Source organism: Pipistrellus hanaki (genome assembly GCF_964339955.1).
Source record: "Pipistrellus hanaki genome assembly, chromosome: 5".
NCBI lineage: Eukaryota > Metazoa > Chordata > Mammalia > Chiroptera > Vespertilionidae > Pipistrellus > Pipistrellus hanaki.
Genome location: NC_140507.1, coordinates 67,227,868 through 67,239,945, shown reverse-complemented (window position 1 = coordinate 67,239,945; position 12,078 = coordinate 67,227,868). Strand labels below are relative to the sequence as shown.

General features: G+C 40.8%; 1 protein-coding gene across 1 annotated transcript in view; it reads right to left on the bottom strand.

Moving 5' to 3' along the window:
• Positions 1-246: 246 nt before the first annotated feature.
• The window catches only part of PINX1 (PIN2 (TERF1) interacting telomerase inhibitor 1), a 78,471-nt gene continuing 66,639 nt past the window's right edge, over positions 247-12,078 (bottom strand). The window contains exon 7 of the mRNA XM_084886458.1: positions 247-2,145. Coding sequence (XP_084742584.1) covers positions 1,666-2,145 — 480 coding nt within the window. The 3' untranslated portion in view covers positions 247-1,665. The remainder of the gene's footprint in view (positions 2,146-12,078) is intronic.

Here is a 12,078-nt window from a genome sequence, read left to right as displayed (position 1 = left end):
TATTCCCTTTAGGTTTCATACATTCTCACTCCCTTCTGGAACTCAGTTCATTTACAAGATAGGACAAGCAGAGATAATTTGGGCATGTGATCTCTGAAGGAAAGTGACTTTAAAATCTTTGGTGTTTTAATAGACTGGACCATAGCCTGGGATTCTGAACTCGGGGGTGGGGGCATGATAAAATTTAAAAACTAGACTTCAGGCTGTGAATTTTCTTTGTGGGTAGTATGTGTGATTAAAAAAACAAACAAAACAATTCAGAATTCTTAAGAGGCCAAAACTGAACATCCTTAAAATACTTTCTCAATTTGAAGACTCTCAGGGCCATGCTTCATATCTAATGTATGATGGCCCACCCACTCTCCCCCAGAATTAAAATCAGGGCAAAAGGTCATCAGCTTGCATGTATTATCCAGGAGCAATCTATCAATCAGGTGGAAAAGAGGACTGAGCCTGCACACCCTGCCACACCCCCACAGCCACTCTGACAGGTCTGTCAGGAGCAGGCCAAGCACTAAGAATGCAACTGAAAAGAGGTTAGAAGAAAACTGGAATTAGAAATAAGGAGGGAATGTGGATGAGGGAATAAACGAATAAAGGATGGAGAAGAAAAGGAGGAAGAGATAAAGAGAACAAAGAAAGGAAGAGAGAAGAAACAGGCAGAGAAAACAATAAGGCTGGACCTCTTAATTTATAAGCATGCATTTTCTTCTTAATTCTGTATCCCAAGGAGGGCGTGAAGTTATCTGTGTAAACACACACAGGGAGACGCCTGGGTGTGGCAGAAGGCAGTATAAACACAACTGAGTCTGAGCAGGACTGAACTGAGAAGTATCTTTTACATTTATGTGCTATTAATACTTTTAAGAACATTCACAAGGTAGTTTCAATCTAATTTCCTGATCTTAGACTCCCAATCTTTTAAGCTTCTGAGGAGCTCCTGGTCATTATAAATAAGGTAGAGCCCACAATAGGAGATTTGACCCTGAGCATCATCACACGGAGAGCCTACTCTCTCTCAGGGAAGGTTCCACAGTCTCTAGTCAGCTCACTTAGACTACAGTCTTGGGAAGGAGACCTCAGAACACCAGGCTGTCACTGCTTAGTGAAGAGAGGGCATTAAAACAGTTTCCCCATCAAAACTACACCAAATCAAACCAAACCAAACCAAGTCTGATTTGGGAATGTAATAATATAATACCTACTTGGCAAAATATATGGTTGGCTATAGAACAAAAAGAATGATCTGAATCTAAACTATTGCCTCTTAATCCTTTAATTAGACTAAGTCCTTTAGAAGGAAGCACAATTCATTGTTACTGAAGGAAATAAAGAGCAAATATAGACTGTCACATACCTACACACATGTGTGCACATATACAACTTGACGTGTTCATACGAATATGAATGAACACTCACAGTGAAGGGCTCGGAGTCTACAAAGAAATTTATTTGTTCATAAGAGCCATGATTTGAAACATTAAAAAGTCCTTCTTGAAAAATGGTTTGGGGAAAATGTGGTGAGAGGGCGAGACCCAGCAATCCACGGGCATGTTAAAAGGTGTGCACACACTCTCTTGGGTGAACTCTGCTCTGACTCCAGGCCAAGACAGCATGGCAGTGCCCAAACACCTGAGTGGCTGGAAGGGTCTGGCTCCAGAGAATTTACTTGGAATCTTTCTTCTTTTTTTTCTTCTTTTTCACTGGTGTTTCGTCCACAGTAGCATCCACTGCTGCCTCAACCTGCTCTTGTAGTTTTTTCTTTGCTTTCTTTTTTTTGGGCTTTGGTGCTAAGTCCTGGTCATCATATGGCCACGTGCAGTCCTCTCCATCTTCAGCAGAAGCATCAGAATTCTTGTCCCCCCGAGGGTCTCCAAGCTGCTGCTCAGCTTGGTCTCTCTTTTTCTTGGTCTTGGGTTGGATATAATTCTCCACATTTTTATTTTTTGCCTCTTTCTTTCTTTTCTTTCCTTTTTTCCTTTCCATTTGGGTCTCTGGAAGGTCGGGCTCTGCAGCCGCAACCTGTGTCTTGTTCTTTAGCTCTGCCATCCGCTTGGCAAAGTACTCCTGGATGGTGAAGGTGCTGGTTGTCGTAATGGAGTTTTCATTCCCATCTGGAGTGGCGGGACTGGGACTGGAATCATCCTGAGGTGTGGAAAAAGATTAAAACTGGTTAAACACCAGCTGTTTACATGTCAGGGCATCCAGGAGGACTCCAGCTGGAGCCATTAGCCCTCAGCAGTTAGAGACCAGGCTGAGTACCAGGTATTCCTTGATCCCCCTCACATCCTACCCGGGTAGAAATGAACTGCAAAGCATAGAATAAAGTGGCAGACACTTTGGTTGAATACTATAGGGGATGAATAGATTGAAGATACCTTCAGAGAGTGAGCTGGAAAGTCACCTAAATGAAATTCGGAATAAACAGTACCTTAGCAACTATGTTATACATGGCGACCCCAGTCTGCCATGAAAAAGAGGAACACCGAAGTCCTCTTTGTGATCTTGTCAGATTCCAGCTCTGTTATAGATTACTCAGGTACTTGCCCTGATGTGGAAATTCAGATGCCACATTCATATATTAACCCTTCCTATCACAATGTCATCCTGGAACCTAGAGTGTTGGAAGCACCTTCTTTTTCCTCCAAAGCAAAGTGTGGGCCCCTGGCACCTGTTCCAGGAGAGAAGGCAGCAGGGCTGGGAATGCGTGCATTCCATCTTCCTCCCAGAAAGAACAAGTTAGCATGACAGCCCTTCTCCCCTCGGCTGGGGATGGGGAGAAGAGAGATGCCTCCATCACTGCTCTGACATGGACCAGGTACTCAGGTCTGTGTTAGTCTTGTTCCTAAATATGAGGAATCACTCACAACAGCTGAGGTTATGTAATGTTTACATTTTAACTTCAAATAAGTATGTTCCACTGTAAGGCTTGAGAAGAGAGAGAAAATTCATGCCTTAGTACAGTGGTCGGCAAATTCATTAGTCAACAGAGCCAAATATCAACAGTACAACAATTGAAATTTCTTTGATAGCCCAATTTTTTTTTTAAACTTCTTCTAATGCCACTTCTTTAAAAGAGACTCACCCAGGCTGTGGTATTTTGTGGAAGAGCCACACTCAAGGGGCCAAAGAGCCACATGTGGCTTGCGAGCCGAAGTTTGCCGACCACTGCCTTAGTAGGTTGGGATAAAAAAAGGAAATTTTGGTGTCACTATATAGGTTGCACTGGCTGGCAATATGATGAAAATATAGGTGTGCAAAGGCAGTTCCTTTATGGTGAAGAATATAAGGACTATGCTTTTTTAAATTTTAAATATTTTTACTGATTTTGAGAGAGAGAGAGAGAGAAAGAAAGAGAGAGAGAGAGAGAGAGAGAGAGAGAGAAACATTGATGAAAAGATGTGAGAGTAGAACACCAATTGGCTGATTCCAATAATGTCCCACACCGGGAATCAAGCCTCCAATTTGGGCATGTGTCCTAATTGGAGACCAGGAATCCAACCAGAAAGGGATGACACCCAACCAACTGACCACACCGGCCAGGGCAGGACTATGCTTTAAGAAAAGTCAATTTCTAGAATAACTTTGCCCAGAGACTTTTAAAATAACCAAGCCATTTAATAATAATGCTAAATTTAGGTTCATAATTACCCAGCTTCTTCCTTCATATTCACTTACTCACATAGGAAGAGATTGGCTGGTTGACCCTCTCATGTTGGGAGGGTGGGAAAACAGTTTTCTGAATGACTGTTTTCAAATTAGTACTGTGTAAGTTATTCCGAACTTGGTGGGAATTAATTCAACTTTATTACAAATCAGCACGTATAAATGGACCATGTATTTTCTTGATAGGGCAGAACTTAAATGTGGGCTCAGTGGAATCAAAGTAGCATCACATTTGAAATTCTGGCAGAATCAATATCATACAAATGGACAATTGTATTTTGAGTGGCCAATGCTATAGAGATCTCTCACAAAGGGTACCTTACCAACAACATCACACCTCATCTAATCAACACAAACCTTATTTTACCCAGGCCTAAAAAAACAAAGTCTGTGGTTAAAGTTTAAAATTTCAAAATGTAAAATGCAGAACGTGTGGAATAACCAACTGGGCTTTGGAAAGAAGTTTAAATGTTACCTATCGGCATTCAATTTTGGCTGGAACCCCACCAGGTAATTCTGAGAAAAATTTAAAAATAGCTGTCCCAGGAGACGAAAACAAGGTCAGTTAGTCTTTCTGCTCTTCAAATGTGGAAAGAGAGCTGAAATGCTGCGCAGCAGAATGGAAAAATCTCAGGGCTCTCTTGGTGCGAGGCAATCCCAGTTTAATGGACAAGAAAGCTCTTGCCTTTTCTCTATCAGAGCTCACAGCCACACACATACTATGAAGGAGGCCTGTTTATGTAAAATAGGTCTCATCTAGTTTCATGGGATTAAAAGAGGTTTGTCAACTCTTCTGGAGTGTATCTGTGTCTCAGGAATTCAAATTCAAGTGCTAGCCTATGGCTCCCTACCTTGCTCACCTATTAATTTCTGCTTTTCAGTTAAATCATGGGAACCAACTGCTGGTATTAATCACACTTTTCATTATTAGGAAATATAAGACAATTTTTGAGTCACTTGTTGAATTCAGAGGGCTTTTCTAATCCCAGAAAATAACCATGCTTGTAATAACTCCTCCAGTGGTAAAGACTGTAACAACCATGGGCCACTGCGCACTGGGCTTAGCAGGGCATGGAGACAAGCAAGAGAGGTGCCAGCACCGAATCCTATTTATCCCGAGTAAAGTGTAGGCAGAACAATGACTTGCTGGGGAGAGCTATTTAATGCCAGGGGCAGCCGCCCTCCCACACTGCTGCAATGTGTCTGTTTTAAGAACCATAGAAACCAAGGAGGAATAGGATGTACAAGAAAACCTGATTCTAGTAGAAGGGATGCCCAGGACTCATATTTTACAAGCTCATAATTGATGATTTTATAGATCATAAATACAGTTTTACTACCGAGATTATAATCCCTGTTTCTGTATTCTTGGCTATGAATATAAAAAATGTACACCTTCTCAAGAAAAGGAATACTTTTCATATCTGCTCTCAACTTCAAAGTGAACAAGCACTGAGAGAATCACTAGTTACTTAGCATTTTGAAACGGAGTCAACTTGCGTCTTCCCACGTTTCCATTCAACACATAACACTACCTCAAAAAAATCTGTAATACCAATATGACTTTCACTACTTTATAAACTGTGAGAATGTTCCAATTTGCTAACAGTATTCTAAAAACGAATAAAATAAATTTACAGATACCTTGAAAACTTTCAGTTCCATACAAAATACTATCAAGAAACACATGGTTAATGCATGAATCATCTTACAGTTATCTAATGAAGTCAAATCAGTAGGTTAAGTTAGGTAACTCTCAATGCCCCTTGAAGGCCTACAATGTACTCTTCTGTGAAAAGACATTTGGGTTGGCCATTGTCCTATGATTAGGAGAGAGAGAAGGGAGAGTGAGGCAAGATAAGCAGGCAGCAGGGCTGAGCTTGATTCATAGACAGCTATTACCCCAACTGTCCAGTCAGAATGCAGAAGTGATAGCAGTGAACAGAATACCCACATGGAAAAGATATTCTCCATCACCTGAACGAAAGCATATAGCCAAGAGCAGATCCAGTAATACAACTTAGAGAGCTGGATTACTGAGTCCGTTTTAAGAATTTGTTTATACAGATACTAAGACCAATAAAAATAAAAAAACTGGAGTGACTATTAACTGGAATACAAATTTATTTTAAACTTAAGTCCTGGAAATCATCCCAATACTTCTAAGAAAGACGGTAAGAAGCTGAGACTTTTAAAAAATGATAATAAATTTCCACTTTGTACTTTTGATTTGAAGATTCTCTTTTAACATACCTTGGCTGAAAAATCTCCACTGAGCCTTCACAGCCTCTAAACTTGTTTTCTCAAAGGCAGCACGTGAGGAACATGCTAATGGTGCTCTCTGGCTGGAACTGAAAGTGTGGTGGGCTAAGGAAATGCATAACCTGGCAATGTCTCCCCTGCCTTTATGCCTCCACAGTCTGAGCTTTTTCAAGTCCTGCTCGAATGTTGACAGTTGCCGCTGTTGTCTAGTACGGCACAGGCAGGCTGTGATTTGGGTACAATGAAGGATAAATAGCGAGGGCTCTCCCTGTGGAAGCCACAAGTCCCTTTGCCCCTCATCTGGGCAGGGACATGTCACATGTAACGTGCATGTCCAGGGCCAAGCAGAATACCTGAGATGAAGAAGCTTTTCAAAGAGCCTAGTGGAGGAGGGGAACTGGTGAGGAAATGAACAAAACGGTTTTTTAAATATCCCCCTAGATTTGTAATATCCACTATTCCATGTCCCCTATCATTGATTATTAAAAAGACCCAAAGGCACAGTTAGACCCCTGAAGTATTTTCCACGTATTATAGAAGCGACTCTTTGTAAAATACAAATAGAACCAGTTTCTTGTGTTATTCGAAAAAATGGTTTCACAGATTAATCTTGTCTGTTCTCAGCAAATGTCACAGTGCTCTCACTTCTTTCAGAGCTGGTGAGTATAACAATATGTGTTAAAAAATACTGACCACCGATTTTCCCTATTACAGTGAGGGCCTTAATTTCTCCCCATCAGTAAATACTCTGTCTGTGGCTTAGAGCTCAGGAGTGCCTGTTCCCACATCAGGACTCTCAGGTTTAAAGTCATAGGAGCCCTGCAAGATTGCTCCACTCATCACAAAAGGAACTACCCTCTGTGGCCACACCTCAGGGTGCTGAGAAAGCAGCTGTCATCTCTTAGACGCCTTTAACATGCCAGTCACTTATCATCATATGTCATCTCATGCGACGCTCATAGCAGCGATCTGAGAGGCATCCTCTCCTCTCCATTTCTCAGAGGTAGAAACAGACTTGCCCTTCTTCCATCACAGCACACTGACTTCCAGCCTGCAACACACAGACTCACTTGTCCCTGTTTCCCTATATAATCCAGGGACCAAGGTCCACACTCAACTTTATAAGGGCACAGTTAACTGATGCAAAAGCTTCATGTAGAAAGAAATATCTCCAGAAATAGACACTACTTTCTAAACAGAAAACTACTATTAGCTAGTTTGTAATTCATATGAATTAAATATAGCTTAAAGCCAGGTGTAAGAGTTTATACTTTGTCAAATTAGCATGTAGTTGTACCTGGCAAAGTGTGAGTGCTTTAAAGCAGGAACTAAAACCGAAGTCTATCCTTCCACCTAAGGCAGACTTCCACATATGGACAGATATCAGACAACTTCCACCTGGGCACTTCCAATACCAACAGTGATTACTTGGTGTGGCAGGCGGTCCACTCCACCATGAACTTGCTTTGTCTCAGTAATAGGCATATTCAAGTGGTTTATGGCTGTATACTGTATGAGTGTAATGTCTAGAGCCAGAGAATCCTAAAGCCTAAACCTATTTCCGGCAACTCTGAATTACCACTGGAATTGGGGTGGGGGGTGGGGGAGTTAAGGTTGGTGGGGGGGGGATGCAAAGAACACAAGACCTTGCCAAGAGAACTCCTTAAGACATCAATTATGATATATCACAATCATCTCAGGTGCCTGAAAGATGCCCCAAACTACGCATGACAACTTTTCTCAAATGTCTATACGATTATCAATCTGTTCTTTGTTTCATTTAGGTATTCTTTCCAGAGGCTTTGCAGCTCAATGAGCATCTGCTCAAGCTCTTCTGGTTTCCTCTGTGTCATTCAAATATGTGTACTGAGATGGATTAACAGTAAAATGCCCAAATAAAGTGGACTGTTATGATTCTCATTAGAATGTTGTTAGTATCTTTTGGACAGAGAATTATTTAGGGCATTTGCACCATAAATATAAAATCTTACTACTTATGTTAAGCATACCAGTCCAGGGATAGGGTTTCAAAAGCAAAACCTTTCATCTCACAGCCTTTGTCATATGTCACTGCTGATTTTAAGTGACAGTGTGATTGAAGCCTTTTGATTTCCATATTAAGATACAGAAATCATGTTGCAACAGTAATCCTTCAATGAACTTTTCTCATTGAAAGAAAAAGTAGGCACCTAGAGCTCAGGGGTAATGGATTTAGCAATTGGGGTTCTTAGCTCTGAGAGCTCTTGCTTGTGATGAGTAAATACACACCTCCACCCCAGCCAGTCTGTTGTCAGCTCCGACTGGATTAGTCTGTGAAAAATTATGAAAGCTTGGCAAGTGAGTAGTTTGAAAGAACATCTTGTGTGTGTTTCAAACTTTATAGCAGGACTGTTCTGACAAACATGAATTATGCCTTGACATACTCCTGGGATTTAGATATTACACCAATCTTTGGACAGAGATAAATTCAGGTAAAAGTGATTCCATGACTCATTAAGCTGAAGGGAGTGCTGGAAGGTTTGGGCACCAAGCCTTCGCTGATACAGAGGGCAGAATGGGCTGACGGAGTCACTAGTTATGCAGGATACAGTGCTCCTACAGCTCCTGTGTACGTAGTCAAGTGCATCACCTCCTTGAAGATCAAGTACAAAACTGTCTCCTTCAACAAGTCTGAATCCCTCCCTGTGGAATACCCTCATGTTCACTTCCAGTGACTAGTAATTAGTTACTTCTATTTTTCTGGTTTTGTATCATTTGCTTTGTAAGCATCTTCCCAAGGAAATTTTAAGTTCCTGGAGACACAATTTCTATTTCACTTATATTGGGCACATCCTCTCTAATGAGGAACAAACATATGAATGCTCAAGGGAAGCACAAGAAACACCAAGCCCAAGCAGATCAAGGCTGGGAAGCGCTCCCACTGAACCATAAGCCTTGTATTTGTTGGCATAGATTTGTCGGCACGCCAGTGAATGACTATCGGCACGTCAGTGAATGACTAGATGGGATTTGGAAGGGTAGGAAGGAAAGAGAGAGTCAACGTTCTGCAGTGTATATTCTTTGCATCCAGATAAAACCATTCCCTTCTCATCAAATGCCACTTTACCGTCTGGTGCAAGCTGCCTCTCTAACTGGGGCAAGTACATCTGAGTGCCTCTGGTGTGAAGGTCAATTACTCCCTGTGGCCTTAGCGACACAGAGGAACCAAGTCAGACAATCCATACATTTCTCCTCTGGTCTGTTATTCCAGGTTAGCATAGTCACCTTCCTAGAGATGAGCAAATTGGAAATAAGTGAGGTGCTGTGATGTATGTGAACCGCCATGGTCATTCGGGGGACTGGCTGAACAGAGCAGTAAGGCTGGACTGTTCTCGCCATGAAAAGGAAAAGCTGGAGAGCAGGGAGTTCCAGGGCAAAGGTGGGAGCTCATTCTGAGAAGGCCAACAGGTGGGTAAGAGTTCCACCAGAAGTCCCAATAGCAACTTGTTAAAGTGCAGCATACTTTATATTTGGAGCTGAAAATATGACCTGGGAAAGCTTTTGATTCTCAGCAATCATTAGATGGGTTTGCCTTCACAGGTTGAGCTAAAGCAGTGACCAACACTGTTCGTTAGAAAGCAGGGATTGTGCCACTATGGGGACATTTCTTCTCTTGCTTTCTATGGCAGCCTTTTGGTTTCCCTATGATTGAAAACATTCGGTACAAGAAGCTACTTTTGCACTCACAAAAAGTTTATTCAAGTGTGACAGCATGTGGGTTTTTTTGTTTTTTTTTCTTCCAGGTATCTATTACTCACATCTGGAGTTAGCTTTAAATACACAGTCTCAATAATAACCAGCCTTAAGAGAATTTGCCTGGGAAACACAATCACTGTTAGTGCCAGCAAGCTTCACAAGAGTTAAAAACAAATACAAAACTCCACTGATTGAAGTGGGGGTTAAGACCAAAATATAGTTAACAGAACTAGAATTATGCAGTAACTCAATTGGAAAACGCCTTCAGAAATGATGTGTGGATGTGTGTGCTTGTGGGAACAAGTCTGGGAACCCATGGCACGTAGCAGGAATTCCCAGAGGTTCTCTCTAGAGCAGGGTTGGTAAACTAGGGCCCAAAGGCCAAGTTCAGCCTGCTGGCTATCTTTGTACCCCTTGCAAACTAAGTATGGGTTTTATGTTTTTAAATGGTTGGGGTAAAAATGTTGAAAGAATATTACATGTGAAAATTACATGAATTTCAAATATCAGTGTCCATAAGTAGAGTTTTGAATTTCATCAGTAAAAATATGTGGAAATTTGTGGGGGTTTTCTCTCTAGTATTTAAGTAAACACAAAAGTGTTAAGTAAATATTTGTTGGATAAATGAATGAATATGTTTATTATGAAATATGATCTCTTTTTTGGAAATGTTTGATGTATACACACACACACACACACACACACACACACACACAGAGAGAATTGGAGGACTTTGGGTTTTGATGAAGTGTCTCTATGCCTTAATGAGCTATGCTAGTAAATGGTGGAGAGGCTGCTAACTGCTGTCTGATTTCAAGCAGCGAAAGATGACAGACAAGCACAAAGAGAATTCTCAATACCCCATAAGCACGCAGAGATACATTTCTAACAATTTGGCATTAGACCTTGGCTGGAATTTACAAACTCAAACAAATGAACAGGGCATCTCAGAGATGACAACGGAGAAGGAAAGAGTATCTTGCTTTTCACTGGACACTAGTAGAGAAATACAAGCAATGCCAAATTCCTCATATGAAGGCCAATGCTAACAAAGCTGTTCATTTTTTTTTCCACTTGCCTAGTCAGCTGGTCACATTACCACTCATTAAGAAAAGCCAACATAAACATGTTTTAAGAGGATGGTTCTCTATGGCAACAATTTCTCAAGTAATTGACATCAGAACTATTGACAAGAGTCATACAGCCTCTGGGGGAAAGAGGGGAAAGAAAAGAGAGCAGGTTTCCTGCCTCCCTGAAAGGTCCTACCACTTGGAAAGTTGCAGTGACTCATGTGACAACATTTCACAACACACTGGCCATTCTGAGATAAACGAGGCTCCTCCAAAGCCTGAAATGATCAATGTGACATGGGCACTGACTTTTGTGGATGAATCTAAAAATAATCCAAATTGACTACATTTTGTAATTCTAGGTCAACTGGTCCCTTCCTTCTCTCTGGAGACAGGATACATGGCTTTTATAAGTAATTAAAGGTTAGTACCCAAATCTCAAAAAAATAGAAACGGGCTAACAGAGAGTCTGTCTCTTCCATCTTTACTTCACAGAAAATTCCTTAAGAATCACGACAGCTCAAATTTAGGTTCCTTATAAAAGAAAACATGGCATTTTGGGATGATGTTAGAGAATCTCATATTTTGAAAGTAGGAATAGAGTATGAATCTGGAATAGTCAGGATTGTTTTTAAAAGAAAGGTATATTAATTTAGGTAAATAAAGTTACAAACAGAAAAGTCCCGTTACTCAGTTTTTGAATACTATATAAGAGTAATCTTCACATAGACTCTTTTTTAATTGGGAAGAAATCAAAGCAGTAAATAAAACCATGTGAAGGAGTAAATTTGATAGGGCAAAAAATTCTATGTTTAGAAGATATTTAAGTTAGTAGTAAGATTAAGTTAAATTTTTAACTCATTGAGTGATGTAATATAAGTAAGTTACACAACAATAAGATACTGAGATGGCTGAAGTAAAAAAGATTTGGCCATCCAGTCCTTCATTAATATCCATTGAGCAGCTACTGTTTACCTGACTGGGGCAGCGGCCCAGACACAGACTATAAAAAATAAAATAAAAATAATACATTGGGAGAATTTAGGTGGCTGTTTTTGTTGTTACTGTTGCTGTTAAAAATACGTTTTTATTGATTTTAAGAGGGGAAAGGGATAGAGAGACAGAAACTTCAATGAGAAAGCAACATCATGGATCAGCTGCCTCCTGTACACCCCCCTCACTGGGGATTGAGTCCGCAACACAGGCATGTGCCCCGGACAGGAATCGAACTGGTGACCTTGGTTCAACCACTGAGCCACAGGAGCTGGGCAGAATTTACTTTTTGAATAGACAGAAACTAGATAACTATAAAACAACTCCATTCAATGAAACCCCTCACCAATTA